Consider the following 26,357-nt stretch of genomic DNA (forward strand, 5'->3'; position numbering starts at 1 on the left):
GGAGGGACACGTACCCCTTTTATTGTGGGCTGAGTAAATATGGCATGAGTGCCATTCAAGCCCTGCAAATTGGAGTCGTCATTCATATTGCTAGATACACAAGATCACATGGAATACAGTCAGTAATAACCCTCTGGGTCTGCCACAGAAATTGTGTGTGTGTGTGTGTGTGTGTGTGTGTGTGTGTGTGTGTCTGGCGCAAGGACCAGCCCTCTGCCCTTAATGGGTATGCCAGACCCTTCCCCTAAAAATGTCATCCTAATTATATTTTTATTTTTTTTAAAGAAAATGAACAGTTAGCTCTTCTACTGATTGAGATAAAAGTGAGCAGTCAGTACTCTGCCACCCAAACTTACAGGCCGGTTGGTGAGCAATGGTGCCCGTATCATACCCACCCCCTTCAAATCTTACAAAAACAGAACAGAAACAGGGAAAACCCCGTCTTCAACTTTGAACTCTTCTAGTGTCTTCTCACATCGAGACAAGACACTTAGGCACACACCCCATGCCCCCCAACCAAGGCTCCCTGTGTCCTGAAGTGAGTTGGGTCCCTTCTGCCACCCATGCTGATGCCAAGGTAAATGGGGATGTTTATGATGTCCAGCACAGCAGGAACAGAATTAAAGTTTTGCTCCAGCTCTCCCAAGCTTGGTTCTTTCCAGAAGAGTTGCTGTTCCTACACACCACCTCTAGGCGTCACTGTTGGGTCTGTTAACAATAGTTGTGTGCTGTCTAATTGGCACACCCGTGCCAGTCCTGGGAAGTGCGCCAGGGCATCGTTGCCAGCGTTAGCAGTTCATCCAGCGCTCGGCTGTGCTCAGTGGGTAGCCCCGGTCTACTCTCAGTTGGTCGTTGAGTCTCCAGTAGATGCCGCCCTTGAAAAAGTAGACTTTGCCGTTCTCCCAGGTGAACGCGGCGTCCAGGTGTGATGGTGCCCCTGAGAAAAGGCTGGAGATTTTCCTGGGGAGAGTGGAGAAGTGGCTTCCCAGTTCGTCCCATTGCCAGTAGCCCGTGCCCTAGGGAAAAAAGAGAGGAATGATTGCACTTTCCCCAGTAATAATAGTAATAATAATTTTATTATTTGTACCCCACCCATCTGACTGGGCTGCCCCAGACCTTCTGGGTGGCTTCCAGCATACAGAAAAACATAACAAAACACTAAACATTTAAAACGTCCCTATACAGGGCTGCTTTCAGATGACTTCTAAAGGTTGTTCCATTTCCTCTGGTGTTCCCCACAGAAATAAGAAACTAGGAGATCTATCTATCCATCTGTCTGTCTGTCTGTCTATCTATCTATCTATCTATCTATCTATCTATCTATCTATCTATCTATCTCTATCATCTATCTATCTATCATCTATCTATCTATCTATCTATCATCTATCTATCTATATCTATCTATCTATCTATCTATCTATCTATCTATCTATCTATCTATCTATCTATCTATCTATCTATCATCTATCTATCATCAATCTATCATCTCCTAACTTTTCCCTTTTGAGGTGAAAGTCACCACTGGACATGAAAAAGTGTACGTGAAACTGTTCCTAGCAAAAGGCTTTTTATTATTGTTTAAAAACATGCTGCTGGGAAGGCAAACAAGAAAACCATTCAGCCAGAAAGCAGGCAGTAATCACCCTAACCTCCCATTGTCTTGAGAGCCATAAATAGATGTTATTGGCCATTTTGCCAATATGTGATTCCCTCTTCCCTCTGTTGCCTTCTGCCTGTTCCTACGGAGAGTACTCAATCCATCTCCACACCCTTCTCTTATGTCTCTCATCACCTCAAAGCTAGCATCCACCTGTCAAGGCTCATACTCAGAGAGCATCTGTTGTGCCCATTATGTCCCCTCAAGAATCTCCCACAATGCCTTGGGGCCTAGGGAATTCCTGCTTCTTTCTACCCCTCCCCTCCCCAGTAAATGCCAGTGAATTGGGACATGAAAGGTGCAGCATGGATCAGAGGAAAGGAATATTTAAACAGCACAGAACAAACACTGTTGTGACTTCAAGGCCAATATCCCCACATCCTAATCATTCATTTGCCCAGATTTTCTATTATTTGTCCCCCTGCTCACATTCTGCTCCTCGGCAGCCCATTTGTTGAAATTATTCCTGCCTCAATACTAGCCAATAGTCGTCGGTCACGTAGGTTTATTTCACAACATTCATATACCGCTTTATTGTGATAAAACCTCTAAGCCGTTTATAGTGGTACCTCGGGTTACATACGCTTCAGGTTACATACGCTTCAGGTTACACACTCCGCTAACTCAGAAATAGTGCTTCAGGTTAAGAACTTTGCTTCAGGATGAGAACAGAAATCGTGCTCTGGTGGCGCGGCGGCAGCAGGAGGCCCCATTAGCTAAAGGGGTGCTTCAGGTTAAGAACAGTTTCAGGTTAAGTATGGACCTCCAGAACGAATTTAGTACTTAACCCGAGGTACCACTGTACAAAAAACCCCCCACCAAAATCCTAAAATATTATATTAACAACATAAGACCATTAAAACCAGGCATTTAAATATGTTCAAAAGATAATTAAACTTGACAATAAGCAAAAAGAGAGAGATTAATACACATGTCTGCGTTCTACATGTCTGGATAGCGTAATAATGTATTGCAATTGTTATTATTGCAGTTTACCTTAAAGATGAAGATCTTCTTGTTTTGAGGCCAGTAGAGGGCAGCATCTATCTTAGCTGGGATGCGGGTGAGGGGTTTGGGATAGCCAGGATCCAGCTTAAATCCCCTGTAACGCCACAGTTTAATACCTGTAGCCAGAGTGACATGAATTAATAAGGAGGCAATGGGAGGATAACACACCAGCTGACTAAAAGCTGGTAATACAAATGCAATCTGTGTCAGAGGCTTAAGCAGTTCTCAACCTGTGGGTCCCCAGATGTTGTTGGACTACAACTCCCATCATCCCTGAGCTCTGGCCTTGCTAGCTAGGGGTGATGGGAGTTGTAGTTCAACATCTGGGGACCCACAGGTTAAGAAAGGCTGGTTGGTCCTTTGGGGCTTGTGGGAGGGAAAAAAGGGGAATAATAATAATAATAATAATAATAATAATAATAATAATAATTATTATTATTATTATTATTATTAATTCCCCCAGCCACTCTGGACGGCTCCCAACAGAATATTAAAAACATGATTCAAACATCAAACATTAAAAACTTCCCTAAACAGGGCTGCCTTCAGATGTCTTCTAAAAGTCAGATAGTTGTTTATTTTCTTGACATCAGATGTCTTCTAAAAGTCAGATAGTTGTTTATTTCTTTGACATCTGATGGGAGGGCATTCCACAGGGCGGGTGCCACTACCGAGAAGGCCCTCTGCCTGGTTCCCTGTAGCTTTGCTTCTTGCAGGGAGGGAACCGCCAGAAGGCCCTCAGAACTGGACCTCAGCATCCGGGCAGAACGATGGGGGTGGAGACGCTCCTTCAGGTATACTGGGCTGAGGCTGTTTAGGATTTAAAGGTCACCACCAACGCTTTTGAGTTGCACACAGCTGATCAAGACAAAGAAGAGCCGCATCTGCAGAGGTACACGGCCTTTGGCGTAATAATCATAGTCACAATCTCTCTCCAAAGGACCAGGTTTAGATCATTTAGGGAAGCGGGAAGCTTATTTCTCAACTCTCAGACCCACAGACCTTTGAAGAAGTAAGTGCGCCCAGTTCGGGGAGAATATACAGCTGCATCCAGCCCCCCAGGCAGCCCCTTCCACAGCGCCGAGATCTTCATGGGTGGGTTGGTACCAAAGTCTGTCACCGTCCACACGTAATCACCACGGAAAGCGTAGGTCTTGTCATAGGGCCCTAGGCAAGGTGCAGAAGAGATGGACCAAATGTTAAAAAGTGGGAATCTAGCATGCTAATCTTTTTAGTCCTGAAAGGGGTGTGTTTCTGCTTTGAGTCAGTTTTGCATGTGTTCATTCATAAATCCAGTGCTTTTTTTCCTGGGGGGACGCATACCCCTAAACATTTTGTGAATCTAACGGGAGAAGAAACTAAAAATGTAAAAAAATAAAATAGTTTCTTCTCTAGGAAGGTGAATCGTCAGTTCCGTTGCTACCCCCAATGGAGGCCTCATTTTCTGTCACGGTGTTTCCTGAGTCTCAGACGGAATGAGACTCCGTTTTTTTCCACTGTGGCTTGTGACTTCGTTTTTGTGACTTGTTTTTGTGACTGTGTGTCACAAAATCAGTTTTTGCAACTGATTGGTTGATTTTGTGACTGCAGAAATGTATAAAAGCCCCCCATCCAAACAATGTCTATCATCAGTGCACATAAGGAAAAAAATTAATTTTAATTTTTATCATCTACAATACTGTATTATTTATTTTATAGTACAGTACATTGATTATTGCTTTCATAATCAATGCTCATTAGTAAAATTCATGTTAAATTGCTGTTTTGGGGGGTTGTTTTTAAAAGTCTGGAACGGATTAATTAATCTGTTTTGCATTACTTTCTATGGGAAAGCACACCTTGGTTTTGGAACGCTTTGGTTTTGGAACAGACGTCCGGAATGGATTAAGTTTGGGAACCAAGGTACCACTGTATAACAAAACATCATATAGCCAGCTAGAAAGGGATACCTGGGAGACATCCATTTATGCAAACCTGGGATGGGTGGAGTATGTTCTGGAAGGTGGTGGTGTTTGGATTTAGGGGTTGGAGTGAGGAAGGGGCCTTACCTAGCATGATAGCATCCAGTCCATCTTTGCATGGGTTAGGGATTTTACTAGGCTTCTGTGAAACAGCCGGGACAGTACTGTGGGCAGGTGAAGTCACTGTCGTTGATGTCGTTGGGATGGTCTTCTTGCCTGCAGGTAAATATAAGGAAGGGAATTATTTTTGGGTGCCCAGCTTCTCCACCAAGAAAAGAAAGAAAAAGAAAAAGGAAGGGAAATAATTGTAAAAGTGTTGGAAATGGAAAGAGAAAGAAGGTTTCTTTTTATCCTATGAGGTGGTCTTGTGGCAAGGTTAAAGCTTACCGTGAAATGATATATAATGAATTGAAAAATATGTTTAAAATAACATTTGTAAAAAAAAGGCAGAATCTTTCCTTTTGGGAACTACAGGGGCAGAACTACCCAAACTGTACGGAAATTTATTCACGTATGCGGCTACAGCAGCAAGAATGTTATGGAATATGCAGAAATGGCGAAACTTACTGGAAAAACAGGAAATCAAGATAACAACTTTTTAAAAAAAATAAAAGAATGGAAACTGTTTATTGAATATTTACAAACAAACTTTAAACAGCTAAGGATATTGGCAGGATTATTGTAATAACCTGCAGTTTTATAAGAGTATACGTTTAAAGTATATGAATAAATGATTAAATTTGGACTATGCAGGAAATATTAAATATATATACAGTCATACCTCGGGTTACAGACACTTTAGGTTGCGTTTTTTCAGGTTATGGACTGCCGAAACCTGGAAATACCAGAACGGGTTACTTCCAGGTTCTGGCGGTCACGCATGCGCAGAAGCGCTAAATCGCGCTTTGCGCATGCGCAGAAGCACTGAATCGCAAAGTGCGTGCGCAGACGCGCAGCTGCGGGTTGAGAACGTGCATCCCACACGGATCACATTCGCAACCCAAGTGTCCACTGTATATATATATTAAGGAACCGCAGAAAGAGGGAGAAGGAAGTCAAGTTTCGAACGGTTAAAATGCTTGTAAAATTATTAAAATGTATAAAATTGAGAAGTCATATATATTAAAGGAAGGAAAATAATTGGGGTGAGAAAGAGGGTGGAATCTTGGCCGGCTACTGATTCCTTGGCACTGGATTGACAAGTTGGCGTTTTGCCTCCTAACCTATCCAGAACCTGCTTGAGAAAGGATCAGGAAGAAATTCTGGTGTTACCTGGCAACCGTCCGCACCTCCCCTAGAGAGCAGCGGCCCGCCTCATGATTTGAAAACAGGCCCAAGCCTCTCATAATTAGGAACAGGCCTCCCTGTTGCTAGGGTATACAATAGCTGAAACAGAGCATGAAGGCAGCCGTGGGTGGGGTGGTGGGATGCAGAGAGAGGAAATGAGTGTTGGAATTGGGGCAGAGGGTGATCCAGGGGAAAAGCAGAACCATTTCTTTGAAGGTTTAGGATTATCACTTAATAGTTTGTCACGAGGACTGACCATGCCTATTTTCTACATGGACACCACACCTTTGAAAAAACAGCTGCCTCAAAAACAAACTTGCACTCATTGTGCACTAAAATCATAGCTGTCAACTTTTCCCCCTTTTTAAGGGAAATTCTCTTATTCCGAATAGGATTCCTCGCGAGAAAAGGGAAAAGTTGACAGCTATGAAATGGGGTGGGGTGGGGTAGAGGATAAGAATAATATGTCTATAAAGCATATCCTCCCCCGGCTTCATTTAAACATTTATTTTAAATGTAATTCATCATCGTTTTAAAAATACGTCTACAGTGGTACCTCTGGATACAAACGGGATCCATTCCAGAGCCCTATTCGCATCCTGAAGCAAACGCAACCTGTGTCAGCGCGTGTCGCCGCTTCCGCGCATGCGTGTGATGTCATTTTGACCGTCTGCACATGCGTGAGCAGCGAAAACCGGAAGTAACGCGTTTCGTTACTTCCGGGTTGCTGCGGAGCGCAACCCAAAAGTGCTCAAACTGAAGCAACTTCAACCCAAGGTATGACTGTACACTGCTACAAAACCTCACAGCACTTTACAAATTAAGAAATACAGTGGAACCTTGGTTCTCAAATGGCTTAGTTGACGAACAAATTGGCTCCCAAACACCGGAAACCTGGAAGTAAGTGTTCCAGTTTTTGAACGTTTTTCAGAAGCCAAACGTCCAACGCTCCTGCAGCCAGTCTGAAGCCACGCCTTTGTTTTTGAAAGGTTTCGGGAGTCGACCGGACTTCCAGAAAGGATTACTTTTGAGAACCAAGGTACCACTGTATTACAATACAGATAACTGGGTTGTTTTAAAACAAAAAAAGGATTATTTTCATGACTTTGATATACTTGGATTGCTTTTTAGCTGGACTCTGGGAGGCTCCCAATGACCCAAATGAGGCATAGGCAACTGAAGAGACAGGGAACACGCATTATCTGGCCCCAAGGACTTCGCATCTTCCTCCAGCCTTGATTCCCAAGACCCTTCCCTGGCTTTATGGCACACCTCAGTCAAGTGCCTGAGGCCCGCAAGATGGAAAGACCTGAGGGCCAAATTAGGTGTCAGTTGTTTAAACCCAGATCTGCTCCCATCACATTCAAAGCAAGGGGCGCAGGTTTGCAAAACGAAAGGGGAACACTGGTGGGCTGTGCTTTGTAACCCTCCCCCAGTCCGTACCATAAAGGGCCTGGATGCCTTCGATGTCGTCGCGGTGCAGTCGGAAGCGCAGGCGGTATCCGCTGTAGGCGGGAGCCATGAGGGCACCCGGTTGCCGGGAATGGCCCAGCCCCAGAGCATGGCCAATCTCATGGGCGGCAATGATGCGCAGGTTGACGCCGCGCGAGGTCCCTTCTGTCCAGTGCTCATCGGAATCAAAGTGAACTGTGCCTAACTCAGGGATGTCAGCATGGGCCAGGACATGTCCTGAGGAAGATAAAGGAAGGCAGGTTGAGAGCTCTTGCAAACTAAGTTAAGCTAAGCTAAGCTAAGCTAAACCTAAACCTAAACCTAAACCTAAACCTAAGCTAAACCAAGCCAAACTATGCTAAACTAAGCTAAGCTAAACCAAGCGAAACTAAGCTAAAATAAACTAAGCTAAAAAGGTAAAGGTAATGGACCCCTGACAGGTCCAGTCGCAGACGACTCTGGGGTTGTGGCGCTCATCTCGCTTTACAGGCCGAGGGAGCTGGCGCTTGTCTGCAGACAGTTTTTCCAGGTCATGTGGCCAGCATGACTAAGCCGCTTCTGGCAAAACCAGAGCAGCACACGGAAACACCGTTTACCTTCCCGCTGGAGCACTACCTATTTATCTACTTGCACTTTTTGGCGTGCTTTTGAATTGCTAGGTTGGCAGGAGCCGAGACCGAGAAATGGGAGCTCACCCCATCACGGAGATTCGAACCACTGACCTTCTGATCAGCAAGCCCAAGAGGCTCAGTGGTTTAGACCACAGCGCCACCCACGTCCTAAACGAAGCTAAGATAAACTAACCTAAGATCTATAATAATTATAATGTATGCAGATGTGTTGCACCCCACTTGTGTAGCAAAAAGCTATACCAAATCTAGTGAAAGTGCCCTGTATAAACTCCAAATAGGCACATGCTAATGGTCATATTGAGTGAAATCATATTGAGTGAAATGCAACAAGGATGAATCTTTGCTTCTTTTCCAAGCCCACTGCAGCACAGAACGACAGAATCAGCTATTTAGGCCAATCCATTCTTCCCTGTGATTTAAGAAACCGCCTCAGCTTTAAAGTAGGGCTGAGCGATATCTGGTTTTCAACATCGTGATATATCAGCAACGAAACATTGCGATGTACCAATATATATCATGATGTCTGAAATAAGGATGAAGGCATTGGCCAATTTCATGGTTTCCCCCACATCGTGATTTTTGCCAGTGCCTGCTCTCGTTCAAACCAGTTTGGGATGATGCATCACTTTAAAGTCAACCCATTCTGGCACAAGAGAGAGCCTGCTCCTGTGCCTCCTCCCCATCGCTCCACCTGACCACAAAGCACCTCCTGTTGATGCTTCCAGTTTCTGGCACCCCCTAACGCCCCCTCAGCAGACGCTCCATCAAATCTCTGCAGCACAGCAGATTACACCTCCCTTTGGCACACCGCTTCAAGATCCCTGCTCCTTGCCAGCCCTATTCTACTCCCCAAGTCACTCCCCAACCCCCCCCCCAACCCCTGAGAGTAAAGTTTGGGTCCATACCAGGCCCATCGAAGGGCCGTGAGCAGCCCCAAGTAGAAGTGCCATGGAAGGAGAGGCGGATGTCAGCACGGCCGCTTCGCACCTCCTGGAAGGTGAGCCGGGTCACGTCACTCCAGTACTTGAAAGCTGTCTGGATGGCAGTGCGTGTGGCTGCGGCACCCAAATCCTCAGTGTGGCTGTAGATCCGGTAGGTCAAGTGCTTTTTGCGCCAGCGTCCTGCAGGGGGAGACCCAGAGCAAGAGGTGTCAGAAACTGGGGCTTTTATCCCAGGAAAGTCACAGCTTAGCCTGGGTTATGTGACAGGAATGTTGAGGTCTTAGATATATGTTAAATGTTCAAAAGTGTACCAACCAAGCACGTACATAGATCAGCATAGGAAGACCGACCTGGAAAATGGAAAAGCCTCCCCATTGTCTTTTCCTTCACAAATCCTGTCTTAAGGGCGCATTTAAGATATGAATAGGGTGTGAGCCTATGACCTGGCTCAGGAACTGTTATGTACTGAGTTGAATAGATCCAAAATGCAGCAGTTAGATTGGTCCTAGAACAATGCAGCAGTCTGATTGGTCTGCAGGAACCACCCAATCCAGCTCCAGATGGAAGTGAATCCACAACCTGATTGGCCCACAGGAGAATTCCAGAATTAACCAATCACGTGCAGCCCATTGTGTAAATAATGTATATAAAGCACATACTTTGGGGAAACTTCCATTCCCTCCTCACCACTATGAGCATGAAATCCACTCTCGACTCTGAGTATATTTCAGCAACTAAGTATTTATCAAGTAAGCATTAACAGGTAACTTGCCAGACAGGAGGTAAACAACCCACTCAGACTTCTGCTGTAGACCGCCCCTTCTGTGATGTAGGTATGATGTTTCTGGGGGTGGTCTGGAGCTCCAGGACGGGGGATTTAAAATGTCTACATAAGGGCATATAGTTAAAGCCATGGTTTTCCCAGTAGTGATGTATGGAAGTGAGAGCTGGACCATAAAGAAGGCTAATCGCCGAAGAATTGATGCTTTTGAATTATGGTGCTGGAAGAGACTCTTGAGAGTCCCATGGACTGCAAGAAGAGCAAACCTCTCCATTCTTAAGGAAATCAGCCCTGAGTGCTCACTGGAAGGACAGATCCTGAAGCTGAGGCTCCAGTACTTTGGCCACTTCATGAGAAGAGAAGACTCCCTGGAAAATACCCTGATGCTGGGAAAGATGGAGGGCACAAGGAGAAGGGGACGACAGAGGACGAGGTGGTTGGACAGCGTTCTCAAAGCTGCTAACATGAGTTTGACCAAATTGCGGGAGGCAGTGGAAGACAGGAGTGCCTGGCATGCTCTGGTCCATGGGGTCACGAAGAGTCGGACTAAACGACTAAACAACAACAACATAAGGGCGGACACACCTGGGTTCTGGGTCCTCCTCCGTCCTCCTGTGTGTGAGGGGAGCATCCTGTTGCAACAGATCAATAAAGATCAGGCTTACTAGCTGCTTTGCTTCTCAATATTCTCTGATTGGCCTCTGTTATTTTTTCCTACCAATAGGGAACTTACGTAAGGACTCTGTATGGGCTCTTGGATACCCCATAAGGGAAAACGGCAGATTTTGGTTTACAACAGTTACAGGGAGAAGGCGTAACAAACTCTTTACTTAATAGGGAGCCCAGTTTTCAGAGCGTGAAAACCTTACAGCATCCAAGCGACAAGAGAGATGTAACAAGAGGCTTGGGTGGTTGAGGGCGTTCCAAGGATTGCAGAAGTACAAAAAAAAAATACGTTTATGGGGAAAACGCTTGTGGTGGTCAAGCAGTTCAGTGAAGAAGAGAACGTGCTCACTGGCCATGGACAGTTGGGGAAAACAGACAACGGGTGGAAGGAAATGGAGTATCCTGAGAAAGGTCATGGCTTGCTGGTTGGCTGGCTGGACAAACAGGAACACTCCACATTCCAACATTTTGTTGCAGTTCAATTTGTTCCAGACAGTTCTTTGACTAAGCCTGCATCCTTGGGGGGGGGGGGGGGGGAGTCCCAAGGAAATCAATGGGATTTACTTTTGAATATGATCCGGCTGCATGTCTTATTCATGATACTGCAGTCATTTCCAGACCCCCATTCTTGACTCAGAGCTGGTTCATATGCCCATTCTGCCTCCAGAGACTCTTATTTTTTTTAAAAAAATCACTGCTTGTGGCTAATGTGTCACCAACTTCAATGGATTTCAAAATTGTTTCTCAGCAAACTCTGTGCTGCTTCAGAAGCTAATCGAGGTTGTTTACTTGCCAACAAAGGTGTGTATAGTTAAAGCTATGGTTTCCCCAGTAGTGATATATGGAAGTGAGAGCTGGACCATCAAGAAGACTGATTGCTGAAGAATTGATGCTTTTGAATTATGGTGCTGGAGGAGACTCTTGAAAGTCCCATGGACTGCAAGAAGATCAAACCTCTCCATTCTTAAGGAAATCAGCCCTGAGTGCTCACTGGAAGGACAGATCCTGAAGCTGATGCTCCAATACTTTGGCCATCTCATGAGAAGAGAAGACTCCCTGGAAAAGACCCTGATGTTGGGAAAGATGGAGGGCACAAGAAGAAAGGGACAACAGAAGATGAGATGGCTGGACAGTGTTCTTGAAGCTACAAACATGAGTTTGACCAAACTGCGGGAGGCAGTGGAAGACAGGAGTGCCTGGCATGCTCTGGTCCATGGGGTCACGAAGAGTTGGACACGACTAAACAACTAAACAACAACAACAACAGGCCTGCAAAGGGCAGGGGACTCTTGCAACAGAAAATACTTCCGTTGATTCTTCTCTCACCAATCATGGACTTAGGAGACTCAGAGTGTCTTGGGGAGTTGGGCGGCGAAAGCCAACCCCTCATTTTTTTTCAGCCATACATGATCACCACTACTGATCTTCCCTAGAAATGTGGATCTGCAGGAGACTTTGTCCTTGAAAGTTGGGTAATAGTGAGGCTGAACAGACCTGACTTTTGCCCCACATGTGTTTGCGCCGCAGAACATGCTTCTTCAATGTGCTGCAGTTTCTCAGCAGACAAGAATCCCATGATGATAGAAAGAGTTTGAAAACCACAGACTTCGGTTGTTTGCCAAGTGCTGAATCTGCGTTTTTACATGCCACCGTCATCAGTGTGGATGGAACAATGCATAAGACATTCCAACTTCTCTTAGCGGGGGTGGGTTAATTAGATAACCCACTTCCTACAAGCAGGAAGCTACAGAGCACGTCCTCAGCTAACAGGACTTAATCCAAGCTTTGTCAAACCTTCCTTGACTCCACGTCTGGCTATGACACTGGCTGGCGCATAACATGGCAACAATGGCACATGGCTCACGTGGTACCCAAGTTGGCCATAATGTCAGAAATCACAGTTGCAGCTGGTGGCTGGGGATTCAGGTTTGGGCCTAAGTGAGTTGGGCTCCAGTTCCTGTTTACACAGAAACACTTTGGGAAAGTCTAGCCTCGGTTTCCTAACTGGAAAAAAATGGAAAATATCTTTTGTGCTATTTTTAAAAGTATTAGCTGCTTCCCCCCCCCTCAAGAAAAGGAACGCACCATGAGAAGAGCAGCTTCATAAATAGAAACAATAACAACAAACAAATCAAATTCAGCTGATTTTTTTATAACAACCCAAAAATCAGCAACCCAAGTTAATTACCACCTGTAAAGAAGTGGGAGGGGAGCTTTCCTTTGCTGCCAAAAACTTAGCAAATGCAAGGAGGACATTCCAAAACTGTGGGGCCACCACTAAACAGACCTTATTCAAGGCATCTACAAATCTGCTTGCCAGCTCATCAGCTGCTTATGATATTAGCTACATGCTTGCTAGCTCATCACAGCTGTGTATGAACATTAAAAAGTACAAGAAGGCTCTGCTGATATTTCAGATTATTTTTTAGCTTCTCCAAACAAGAAGAAATGGCTTTGGCCAGGCCCTCTGGCATGTGTGATGACTTGGGATAACAGCAGGGTTTTGCGTTGCAGTTTGTATAAGAGAAAAAACAACAAAAGGAGAAGGTATGCTTCTCCATACCTCCTACACAGTTAAGAGAAAACCCTCTGTCTCTGGACAAGGGCAGGGTTTCGCTCGTAAATGAATACCATAATTCTATAAGCCTCCGTTTAGAAGTTCCATAGATTTCAATGTGTTTCATTGCTCTACGTAGGGCTACCTTTGAAGGTGACCCGGAAACTGCAATTAATCCAGAATGCGGCAGCTACACTGGTGACTGGGAGTGGCCGCCGGGACCACATAACACCAGTCCTGAGAGATCTGCATTGGCTCCCAGTACGTTTCCGAGCACAATTCAAAGTGTTGGTGCTGACCTTTAAAGCCCTAAACGGCCTCGGTCCTGTATACCTGAAGGAGCGTCTCCACCCCCATCGTTCAGCCCGGACACTGAGATCCAGCACCAAGGACCTTCTGGCGGTTCCCTCATTGCAAGAAGTGAGGTTACAGGGAACCAGACAGAGGGCCTTCTCAGTAGTGGCGCCCACCCTGTGGAACGCCCTCCCTTCGGATGTGAAGGAAATAAGCAGCTATCTTCTCTTTAAAAGACATCTGAAGGCAGCCCTGTTTAGGGAAGTTTTTAATATTTAATGCTGTATTGTTTTTAACACTTGATTGCAAGCCGCCCAGAGTGGCTGGGGAAACTCAGCCAGATGGGCAGGGTATAAATAAATTATTATTATTATTATTATTATTATTATTACTACTACTACTACTACTACTACTACTACTACTACTACTATTGCATGGCACTAGTCTGACCACACAAAGCAATTTGAAGTACAAATCTACTTCCTAGAATTCTTGCGCAGATGAGCTTGGCAGGGCCTGCGAAGCACACTGTCCATTCAACCCTCCACTGGAATAGTTCATTATAAGGACAGCTCCAATCCCAGCGTTAATATGACCTCTGATCCCAACATTTCAACCTGCAGAATTCTCTGTTCACAGATCCACACAGCAGGCAAACTCCCTTTTTAGGGAAATGCCTTCTCACCTGTTTCCCTCAGCCCTATCCATCTCTCAGCCAGGAGGAGAGATCATTTGCCCAGCATCTTGCTCGGCCCCAAATTCAAAAGTTTGAAGAATGCTCACCCAAGAGTAGATATTTGAGGGTCCTCTCGTTGAACGGGTCTTCTACGCCGCAGCGGGGCTGCCGCATCTGGGAGAGGGTCGCTGCATCCAGACGTCCGGTAGAACGTAGTCCTGATGCAAGCTGGAAAGCCCTAAGGGGACAGAAGTTGGGGGAGCAGGAAGGGAAGAAGTCAGCATTTAACTGTGGTTCCAACACGACGGGTGGTTTGTGCAACATGGTGAACCAAACTATGCTTTAGTGAGACTGTGCGAATGTGCAGGTTTCCAGAGAGGAATTCACAGCCACTTTGCTCGCCGCCAGCCATGCCGTGGGATCCCACATATTCATATATTCTCACTAAAAGCAGGGAACTATAGGAATGGTAGCTTTGTGAGGGGGAACAGGGGTCTCCTAACAATTCTCAGCACCCTTAACAAACTACAGCTCCCATAATCCTTTGGGGCGGAGGGAAGCCATGACTGTTTAAAGTGGTTTCATAGTCTTTAAATATATGGTGGAAATGTGGCTTAAGCCATGGTCTGGCCCTACCATGTTGTGGAAACCGGGTCGTTATGAGATGCTTCGCAGGGCAAATCGAAGGGTTTGTAATGGTTTCCCCTTGTTGTTTGGGTTGGGCTGTGTGTTTCTTGTTTCGTTTACCTCACGGCTCAACTTTTACCTCACAGCATTCTCGATCTCCTCTTCGGTCAAGGCATTCGAGAACTGCTCCAGTGGCTTCTCTAAGTATCCGAACTGCAGCAGGAAGTCCTGAAATGATGACACTTGTTAAAACCAACTCTCAGCCCCAACTCATTGGCACAGTCTCTCAGAGAACGGGCAGGAGGCCCACAAGGGCGTTCTTGTAAAGAGACCAACTTCTGTGGCAATGAGTGTTGCTGGGTGGGCAACAGACCACAGTTTGGACTGGCTTTCCCTGTGCCTTATATCTCTTGAAATACGCTCCCTGCCCTTCTTTTTACAGGGAAACCTACTAAGCAGAATGTGGTTGTGCTGGTCTGGAGCCAAGAGATGTGTACATGTTGTCCCTTATTCTCACTTAATAGCTAAATATGGGAACAATGTATCCCCCTGATTTCCATCTCCAAAGGCCCGATTCCACTCCAGCACTTAAGCATAAAAGCCCCGGCTTCTCCTTTCTAGACATGAGTCGGGAAACTCAAACTACCACCACGCTTACTCAGCAAATAAGAGGCTGGCCACAGTCATCTCTGCCAGCAACCCTCCTCCATTGATAGAAATCTCAAATGTCCCTGTCTGGAATAGAAATTCTTCACGGCATCATTCCTTGCTTTTGCAATGATGTGCACAGTACTTGTTTTTCTGCACTTTTCCTCAACTGGATCAATGGCAGGCATAGGCAAACTCGGCCCTCCAGATGTTTTGGGACTACAGCTTCCATCATCCCTAACTAACAGGAACAGTGGTCAGGGATGATGGGAGTTGTAGTCCCAAAACATCTGGAGGGCCGAGTTTGCCTATGCCTGATTTATGGTCTGCCTGCTGCTACAACCAAACAGATTTCCCCACCCATATCCAACAGGGCAGGGGTCCTTTTTCTGCCTGGTGGCACATTTGGAAATCCAAGAAACTGTTGCAAGCATCATTATTTCACAGAAGAAAAACTGGTGATGATCAGGAACAATGGGCAAGACATTATACCCAAACTCCTCACTCTTCAAAAGGGTACCTTAGTCTTTCAACAAGCTCCACATACTTTTAGATACCCCAGACTTTCCTATTATTTCTAAAGAGTTTGTAATTGTTAAGGGCATTCTCCCAGAACTTTCTGAGTCCGTCTCAATTCCGTATATCAAACAGACAATTAAATTAAATCTCAACTCCGTTTTTGAAACAGACAATTAAATTCCCATGAATTTTGCATTGTGCCACATATTTTTTTATTTTTTTATAACTAATAGCAACTGGGATCAGGGAGGTGATTTAAACCAGTGGATCAGTACAGGGGCAAAGGGCTAGAACCTCTGTCCCCAAACCAAATTGAAATTAGGACACCAAGCAGACAATATTTGAAAAAGAACATTACATGGGAAGTTCCAAGCATGGAACACCAGTGTAGGATGTAGCTTTGCCTTTCATTCTTGCAAAGGTTTTCTTGCACAAAACAGACACATAGCTCAACAAATACTGCTTTACACAATAAATACTGGTTTACAAAGAATGTCCAGTTTTCCTTTTTGGACCCCACATTCCCATTTGCTGTACTCTTCTTTCAGAGGGGTTCTGTATCCCATTCTAAGTAACATCCAGTGGGTTGAGAGCTGGTGGGGAGAACTAATCTGCTGCTTTTTTTTTTAATCTTCTGCTGGTGATTACTTCCCCGCCCCTGCCCCCGCACTACTCATGACAGACTGCTATTACTTGACTTGTTTGCTATGAGCCAAAACTGCCCTTCTACATGCCACTTCAAGCCTTCTCCATGTCAGCCAAAGCTGCAAGTTCTGCTCATGCCAAATGACTCAGTTAAATGACCGTTTTAACACAGGCAAGGCATCACCAAGGGTAAAAAAGAGAAAGAAAAAGGGAAGCCTCCATGTTCAAAGCAGCAGCAGCAGCACACTTTGGATAGGTCACAGAGAAAGCATCAAGTCTTCCTTCTAGCATTTCCCAAATATATCTCATTCTTTAACTTGCCCTTGGTTTAGAGAGACTTTTTTGGTGCCTAAAACAGCTGGGTAATCTTGCAAATAGGGACACGGGTGGCATTGTGGGTTAAACCACAGAGCCTAGGGCTTGCCGATCAGAAGGTAGGTGGTTCGAATCCCTGCAATGGGGTGAGCTCCCGTTGCTCAGTCCCAGCTCCTGCCAACCTAGCAGTTTGAAAGCATGTCTAAGTGCAAGTAGATAAATAGGTACCGCTCTGGCGGGAAGGTAAATGGTGTTTTTGTGCGCTGCTCTGGTTCCCCAGAAGCGGCTTAGTCATGCTGGGCACATGACCCGGAAGCTGTACGCCGACTCCCTCGGCCAATAAAGCAAGATGAGCGCCGCAACCCCAGAGTCGGCCACAACTGGACCTAATGGTCAGGGGTCCCTTTACCTTTTTTAATCTTGCAAAGGGAATGGATGTTTCAGGAATAAGGACACCTGGCCAAGAACATCTACCATACGTCTCAGGAGACTAAGACAGATATATCTTGAGGTTCTTTGGAAGAGGGTAGGAATACAGGAAGCTGCCCTCTTTATAATGAGCCAGAACATTGGTCCATCTAGCTCACAACTGTCTGCACAGACTGGCAGGGACTCTCGGGGGTTTTAGGGAGGGAAAATTCCCAGCTCTACAGGAGATGCCAGGGAATGAACCTAGGACACTCTGCAAGCAAGGGAGATGTTCTTCCCATGAGCTACGGCCTTTCGCTAAGCAGAAGCAAACCCAAGGTTGGGGGAACAGTGGAGAATGCAAGCTGGGTTCAAGGAACAAGAGTAAAACTGTGAAGAAAAAGAAGAAGAAAAAGGAATAGAGAAGTCAGCACTAGGATAGCCGGGAGACTCTGCTTTCCTACTCCTCATCCCGCACAAACACACCACAAACAGCTCACAAAGGGTGGAAACTCCTCGCCAATCTTCTACACAGCAGCCAAAGCGGTTTCCTTCTGTTATGATTGCCCACCGCACCCACCCATAAATATTCAGCTTGGTTCCTTCTGCTACAGGGAGGCCCAGGCAGCTGAGGGTTTCTTTTGGCCAGGGAAATCTTCCTCCAGGCGTCCTGTCCCTTTCTGGGGAAAGTTTGCACTAAACAAAGCTTTGCAAGATAAGCCAGGAGACACAGATAAGGCTGGAGGCACCTAGGAAAGTTTCAAGGTTCAATTGCCAGGACCGAAGGCCTGGAGAAAGTCGGAAAAGTCTGGGGTTGGGGTTGTAGGTCACCGCTGAGGAACAATCCTACCCTGCTTGTCCACATTCTGCCGTGTGACCCCCATCACTGCAAATGCACTGACTCCACTTCTCAGCCTATAGACTTAGAGGGGCCATCCAAGCCCTACGTACCATGGCTTCCTTCTTCTCCGCTCGGTTGAGAGCAGCACCTTTGGAAGAGAAGATCAAAGCATAGACCTGGAACAGCAGCAGCAGCAACGGAAGCTGGGGCAGCCTCATGTCGTTTCTCCGCAGACCCTCGACAGCAACACAGAGCAACGCTTCCTTGCAGGAAACTCCACAGAGCTCTTCAGAAACTGCTTTTGCTGGAAGGGAACCAAAGAGGCGCTGGAGCTCTTTCTCTCCACTTCCTCCCTCCGCGGCTCAAGCTTTGCTCTGCCCTCCCTGCTCCCTCCATCCATCCATATCTGCGCTCCCTGCTTTCTCAAGTTTATAAATCTCCTAACAGCAGGAGTGAGTCATTTCCAACTCAAACATGTTGCAACCGCAAAGCCTGGAGGAGCCCCCTCTGCGAAGATTAACTCTTCGCAGAGCAAACACTCCCTGCAAGCCCTCCTGTTGCAAGGGCTGCTAATAACCAGGCCTGTACGGTGGCATTGGGGTCTCATTGCGGTTCAGATAAAGGCCTGCAATCTAGAGACGCAAGAAAAGTAGGGCACCCCACCCCTAAAAGTACACAAAGCAAAAGAGAGTCTCTGCAGCTGCAAGGGCCTGTTGTAGGGATGGATAAACCTGTGGTCATCCAGATGTGGTGCTACTGTTCCCATCTTCCCTGACCATTGGCTATGCTGGCTAGAGCTGATGGGAGTTTGTAACATCTGGAGGGGCCCCCACTCCTGGCCCACTGCCATCTCTGCAGTTGAATTCAGAGAATTCCCTGCAGTTTGTACTCATGGATGCACAAGTGCCAGGAATGAAACCTGCATAGCATTCTGTCAAAGCCTTGCACTGAGGAAATCTCACTTGCTTCTTATTCCCCAGAAATGCTTTGGCTAGGTCAGGCATAGGCAAACTCGGCCCTCCAGATGTTTTGGACTACAACTCCCATCAACCCTGACAACTGGTCCTGTTAGCTAGGGATGATGGGAGTTGTAGTCCCAAAACATCTGGAGGGCTGAGTTTGCCTATGCCTGGGATAGGCTGGCACCACCGTACGGACACAGGCCTCCCCAGCAGGGCATGTCATCTTAAGGGGGTGAAACTTAATTTTTTGCAGATTTCTTCTGCAATGTGTTTTTGGGCGTGAGGAATTCCTATCTGCTATTATGTTTGTGATTTGGGACAACATCTAGCTTGGTAAATCTACACTCGGTGAAGAAGCACATTAACTGCTTTTGGAAAACCAAAGAATTGTAATTTTACCTTCTGAGAATGTCAAGTAATGTTTAATAATAATGATGATGATGATGGCATCTGTCTGTCTCGAGAGGTAATGGAGAAGAGGAAGAAGAAGAAGAGTTTGGATTTGATATCCAGTTTTATCACTGCCCTAAGGAGTCTCAAGGGACCCGGGTGGCGCTGTGGGTTAAACCACAGAGCCTAGGACTGATCAGAAGGTCGGCAGTTCGAATCCCCCCACCGGGGTGTGCTCCCGTTGCTCGGTCCCTGCTTCTGCCAACCTAGCAGTTTGAAAGCACGTCAAAGTGCAAGTAGATAAATAGGTACCACTCCGGCGGGAAGGTAAACGGCGTTTCCATGTGCTGCTCTGGTTCGCCAGAAGCAGCTTAGTCATGCTGGCCACATGATCCGGAAGCTGTACGCCGGCTCCCTCGGCCAATAAAGCGAGATGCGCGCCGCAACCCCAGAGTTGGCCACGACTGGACCTAATGGTCAGGGGTCCCTTTACCTTTTTTTAAGGAGTTTCAAAGCGGCTAACAATCTCCTTTCCCTTCCTCCCTGACAACAAACACTCTGTGAGGTGAGTGGGGCTGAGAGACTTCAGAGAAGTGTGACTAGCCCAAGGTCACCCAGCAGCTGCATGTGGAGGAGCAGAGATGCGAACCCGGTTCACCAGATTACGAGTCCACCACTCTTAACCATCACACCAACACTGGCTCTCACCTCCGGGGGTGAAATTAAACTGCTGTGTTAGCAGCACTGAAATGACCTCCCTGGGCGCAAGCCTGGGCAGTGTGCATGGAGGTCCTGGGCTGCCCGGACAACAATATTCCCACTCACGGCCTCACTGATGTGGTCCAAAGGAAAGCAGAGCACTACATTTGGCCGTTCAGAGTTGCCATATAAGATGCCGTTCGGTCATTTCAGGGACTCCAATCCGGATTTGTGTAGGGTTTACTCCTTCGCCTTTTCTTCTCCTACAAGGCAGCAGATGTTAAGGAGTCTTTCCTTCTCCTAGATGGGCTACCTTCCCAGGTTGACAAGCTCCATCTGCCCTTCACTTCCCTCTACACTACATCATGTGCAGAAACCGCCTTCTTGACCATTGCTCCCATTCACTTAATTTGACGGAGCCTGTCTTCACATGCAGGGGAAGTCTCAAACTCCCTTAGGTTTTGAGACCCATCGGCTACCCTCACTTGGTTTAGCCAGCCAGTCAAAGCTGTTCTCAAGGTGTGGCTGCTGTCGCATGCTGACAGCTTCTAGGAGCCACAGGTGAGGGCTGAGTGCAGGGTAGGGACCAAAGGTGCACAAACTACCCTAGAGAGAGCTCAATGTGTCCCCCACCAGAGGTACTACCCCTCCCCTAACCCCTCCCCACAGTGACGTAGCGTGGGGGGTGCAGGGGGTGCCGGCCGCACCGGGCGCAACATCTGGGGTTAGGGCAAATCCACGGGTTAGGGGGCGCAAATCCACAGGTTAGGGAGCGCAAATCCACGGGTTAGGGGGCGCAAATTACTTGCCTTGCCCCGGATGCTGACAACCCACGCTATGCCGCTGCCTCCCCATATACCCCAAATAATAATAATACTGTAATAATAATAATAATAATACAGTATATTGATAATAATGTTGATGTATAAAATAACTGCAAGTACTTGGCAATAGTTTTTAATGATTTCTATGCAATTTGATCGTGAAGCTGAGGCTCCAATACTTTGGCCACCTCGTGAGAAGAGAAGACTCCCTGGAAAAGACCCTGATGTTGGGAAAGATGGAGGCCACAAGGAGAAGGGGACAACAGAGGACAAGATGGTTGGACGGTGTTCTCGAGGCTACCAGCATGAGTTGGACCAAACTGCGGGAGGCGGTGGAGGACAGGGGTGCCTGGCGTGCTCTGGTCCATGGGGTCACGAAGAGTCGGACACAACTAAACAACAACAACAACATGCAATTTGACACACATTTTGCTTACCAGGAAAAACTAAATTACTGTATATTAATTTAACCAAAACAACTTTTCAATTCCCAAGTCTTGTTTCAACTTTTTACCACCCCTCATTTTTTGGAATTTGAACGTTGAAGAATTTAACACGGCCTACGTTTACCAGGCCTCACCCCTATTGGGAATACAGTGGTACCTCGGGTTACAGACGCTTCAGCTTACAGACTCCACTAACCCAGAAATAGTACCTCGGGTTAAGAACTTTGCTTCAGGAGAACAGAAATTGTGCTCCGGCAGCGCGGCAGCAGCAGGAGGCCCCATTAGCTAAAGTGGTGCTTCAGGTTAAGAACAGTTTCAGGTTAAGAACGGACCTCTGGAACAAATTAAGTTCTTAACCAGAGGTACCACTGTACCGGAACTCAGGCCGGGTGGCGGGGGGAATGAAATAAATAATTGGGACAGGCAAGTCATGGAGCATGTACAGAGTGCATTTTCCCATATCGCTGAGTAACAATAGCCTTCCAAGCAAAAACCTATAACCGGAAGATTCCTAAATGCCGTTTGGCAAAGGAGTCCCTGTTGCAAAGATGAGCCACAACCCATTCTCTTGTCCTCTTTCCGTACTCAGGCAAGAACTACAGAATGCTATATAAGAAGAGATCTGGTGCGCTGCAGAAAGGTGAAATGCTTACCAAGCAAATGAAATGATTCATGCAGTGGAGATGACTCACAAAGCAGCGGCACGCAATGACTCCTTCAAGGGAGCCAAGCCATATGGCAGCGGGACAGACAACAAGCTGCCCAGAGTCATTGACCTATGTGGGTGAGTAAAGGGGTAGGATCTCAGGTCAAAGGGCGTATTTTGAAACAATCCTGAGTCCTCTGGCCACAAGGCTAGCCCAATACATTTTGCTGCCTGACACATAGCAGCAAATGCCACTTTCCCCCACCTTCAAGTCAAGATACAGAGCCTAGACCAGCCTGGTTATTTGGGCTGCTGAGGCTGAGCATCTCTCCCCTTCCCTAGCAATAAAGCTACAACACTAATAAATAACTAATCATTCTACCATCCTTTAATAATAATAATAATAATTTTTATTTATACCCCGCCCTCCCCAGCCAAGGACAGGCTCAGGGCTTCTAACAAGCAATAATAAAAACAAGTTGAATGAATACAACTTAAAAACAAGATTAAAATACAACATTAAAATATTGAAACATTAAAATATTAAAATGTAGCCTCATCACAGGAGGAGAAAGGAAAAAAGAAAGAGGGGATCAAATTGACTCCAAGCCAAAGGCCAGGCGGAACAACTCTGTCTCACAGGCCCTGCAGAAAGAAATCAGATCCCGCAGGGCCCTGGTCTCATGAGACAGAGCGTTCCACCAGGCCGGAGCCAGTGTTGAAAAGGCCCTGGCTCTGGTTGAAGCTAATCTAATTTCCTTAGGGCCCGGGACCTCTAGGGTGTTGCTATTTATGGACCTTGAGGCTCTCCGTGGGGCATACAGGGAGAGGCGGTCCTGTAGGTACGAGGGTCTTAGGCTGTGACACCCCAAATCAGCTGCCTCGCCCTAATGGTAGGGCAGGCTCCACAGCTCTGAAGAAATTAACCTCTGTTTGAAAGTACAACAGCTCACACTTTCTACAGATGTTGCTCTTGACACCTGCAGCCCACACCCAGTTGCCCTTTCAGCTGTAAAAAATCTCTGGGCACAAGGTCTTTGTGTGGTGTAAATCAGTCAAATCTGGTGGTCGAGGTGGTAACATCACTGAACGAAAACTGGCAAAACACCAGCACCAAACAAGCAGGCCAATTGCTCTGAACTAAACAGGTTCCATTTGTTAAATGGTTTAAAAATTATGTTGAGCACATAGCTGTCAACCGTCCCTTATTTGGCGGGAAAGTCCCTTATCCCAGCGCCGTGTCCCGCTGCTGTTGATGTCCCTTAAATTTCCCGGGTTTCAAAGGAAGCAGCTCCTCTCCCTCCCTCCCTGCTGGCCAGGGAGGAGGGAGGCTCCAACTGTGTTACTTGGCTGCGTTGCTCACCCAATAAGGAGTCTAAGAATGACTGGGGGGTGGAGCTTGCAGGCCTTCTGCTGATCAAATCGGCCGCGTTGCCTGGGGACACGCCTTTGCTCAGCGCTTCCTAGTGGAGAGGTGACGGTGGTTTTCCTTGCTGCATCCCCTTTGTCGGGTTGCTGCACTGTGGGAACCACCGCTTGAGGCTTCGTTTGGCTGCTGGCTGGGCTTTCTGCCTTTGGCTCGGAGGGGCTCAGAAATTGAACCTACCTGTGCTCTGAAAATCCCTTATTTTGGCTGCTGATCCCTTATTTTCGAGGCTGCTGGTCCCCTATTTTCAAATCTGTGACAGCTACGGTTGAGCATTAAAAACTGGTTACTGGTTACGCTCCAGCAGAACCCAGCACCCCGTTTTCCAAGCAGAGTTTTGCTCCTGTGTCCCCAGAGAACATGTTTCTACTTCAGTCTCATGGCAAAAACAGACCATTCTCCCAGGCTCCAATTAGAAAAGTATAAGCTGGAAAAGAGCGACTGCAGAGGCTCTCGTTCCTTGTTCCCATCATTCACGCCAAGTATCTGCCGGCAGCCTTTTCGTTTTATCCTAACAAGATGTTGTTTTTGGCCTTGATATGAATTCCTCCTACACACACACAACAGGCACGTGAATCAACTACAAACACAGCAATTGACACAAACCAGCGTCAAGAGTGCACAGCACATTGTATAGTCTACACAGGCACTGTGACTTACCATGAATCAAAGGATTCCCCTTTTTGCACAAGAATCATGATTCAACCACTGCTGCGTCAAATGTTTGTGAGATTTTACAGACCCTCCAAGTGTCCCTATTTTCCAGGGACAGTCCCGGATTTACAAAAGCCGTCTTTGAAAACCGATGAATAAAGATAAATACGTTCACGAAAATAACATAGAAATGTATTATATTAGGAAAAAATTGCTTGCGAAAATGTGTACATCAGTTTAGACGGCATACAAAAAAGTGTTTATTGAGAGAAATTTAAACTAAATTGCTGATAAGTTTTCATTAGGGGTTTTGCTTTTTGAAAATATCACATTGCTGCAGAAATGAGGAGAACTGGATTTAACGAGAAACTGAAAACATTAGAAACCAAGAGAACCAAAATCGGCAAATTCTTCCGTCCCTAATTCACACCTTTGCCTGCATAAAAAAGAAGTTAGGGGCACGGACAGTGGGTAGATCCTTGTTCCCCTACTCTACCCACATTTGGTTAACATCTGACAATTTAAGTATTGTTCAAATAAATGCAGTGGCTGCTTATGTGCTACCAAGCACATAATGTAAATCCATTCAAGGTTCTTGAATGGATTTACAAAGCCCTGAACAACTTTAATACCATGTTATGTTATGTTATCCTATCTGCTGGGTGCCTATGACACCCTGAGGTGTGTCTCTAAGGCAGGGATAGCTAATGTAGCACCCTCCAGAAATTTTCAGGCTATGCCTCCCATCATCCCTTGGCAAACGACCCTGCAGGACACCATGTATGGCTCCCCAAGTCTCTACAGAAACCTTCATTTACTAGGAAAATATTCCCCAACTCCGCAGATGCTAGGCTTTCTCCTGATAGGGTTAATCCAGAGTTTTTCAAACTTGATTCTCCAGCTGTTTTTGGACTACAGTCCCCATCATCCCTGACCACTGGTCCTGATAGCGATGGATGATGGGAGTTGTAGTCCAAAACTGGTCCTGCTAGCAAGGGATGATGGGAGTTGTAGGCCAAAACCAGTTTGGGAAACCCTGGTTTAATCCTTTCCGATTTTGCCTGAGAGATACCTCTGTCTTTTGGGTACCCCTTATGACGAAGGGAGGGTGAAACCATAAGGTTGGTCAGTAGTACTTATCCCTATTCTGAACTTGGCTGGAAAAAGGAAGATGACTCCAGTTTTATAGCCAAGAAGAAAATTAACACAAAAGACAAACCAATGACTCTGAACGACTTCCTTTGTGGGATCAAGCTGTTTTCCCAGAATGATTCAGCGGGTGATGGTGGCAGCAATCCCACATGCATCTTGTGGGGTGAAACTGGTACAGGTGGCATAGCGATGAGGCAACTATGCTAGGAAACGTGCGTGGCACAATTGTCCAGAAATACTCCTAGACAATGATGGCGGGGGAGGAAGGAAAAGGCGGGGGGAATGTGAATCACAGATCTGACAAGGCAAAGAAAGTACAAAAAGTGCCAATTGAAGGAAGAGGGGGAAAGGGAGGACACGCTATTTATATCTCAGAAACAGCCGGATTTGTCACTTGATAAATCACCCACTGCAATACCACTTCCAAGTGCATTCACGTCCCTTTTGCTCTATTTCTGCCAAGAGGCATCACTTCATCTGTTGTCGCCGTACGAGAAAAGTAATGACGTCCAGCGATTCCTGTAGCTTATAGTGATAGAACTGATGGATTGGAAGGAGGTCACGGGAAATCATTAACCCTAGACTACCTCTTACGATATGGGACGTGGGTAGCGCTGTGGGTTAAACCACAGAGCCTAGGACTTGCCGATCAGAAGGTCGGTGGTTTGAATCCCGCAATGGGGTGAGCTCCCGTTGCTCGGTCCCTGCTCCTGCCAACCTAGCAGTTCGAAAGCACATCAAAGTGCAAGTAGATAAATAGGTACCATTCCAGCGGGAAGGTAAATGGCGTTTCCGTGCGCTGCTCTGGTTCGCCAGAAGCGGCTTAGTCATGCTGGCCACATGACCCAGAAGCTGTACGCCAGCTCCCTCGGCCAATAAAGCGAGATGAGCACCACAACCCCAGAATCGGCCATGACTGGACCTAGTGGTCAGGGGTCCCTTTACCTTTACCTTACCTCTTACGATGCCACTGTGTGAATCCAAATCAAAACATTTCTTTCTTTTTTTTAATCTACTGCTTTTCCTATGCATGGAAAAAGTAGCATTTCAGGTAAATCTACCTTAGTGAAATATATTCGGAGTCGAGAGTGGATTTCATGCTCTTTATTGAGCTCATAGTGGTGAGGAGGAATGGAAGTTCCCCCAGAGTGTCTGCCTTATATACATTATTTACACAATGGGCCCTACGTGATTGGCTAATTCCGGGATTCACCTGTAGGCCAATCAGGTTGCGGGTTCCCTT

The 26,357-nt window shown here is 46.4% G+C and overlaps 1 protein-coding gene across 1 annotated transcript; it reads right to left on the reverse strand.

The window, feature by feature from the left end:
• On the reverse strand, positions 1-18,344 carry MMP19 (matrix metallopeptidase 19). The gene is made up of 9 exons (XM_028712354.2): positions 18,026-18,344; positions 14,679-14,767; positions 14,020-14,150; positions 8,903-9,118; positions 7,357-7,602; positions 4,714-4,842; positions 3,668-3,832; positions 2,654-2,781; positions 1-1,016 (listed from the first exon to the last, which is right to left on the reverse strand). Exons 1-9 carry the CDS (start codon positions 18,131-18,133, stop codon positions 789-791), a joined length of 1,440 nt encoding a protein of 479 aa, XP_028568187.2. The 5' UTR covers positions 18,134-18,344; the 3' UTR covers positions 1-788.
• Between the last annotated feature and the right edge of the window lie 8,013 nt (positions 18,345-26,357).

The sequence above is a fragment of the Podarcis muralis genome, chromosome 2 (genome assembly GCF_964188315.1).
Source record: "Podarcis muralis chromosome 2, rPodMur119.hap1.1, whole genome shotgun sequence".
NCBI classification, from domain to species: domain Eukaryota; kingdom Metazoa; phylum Chordata; class Lepidosauria; order Squamata; family Lacertidae; genus Podarcis; species Podarcis muralis.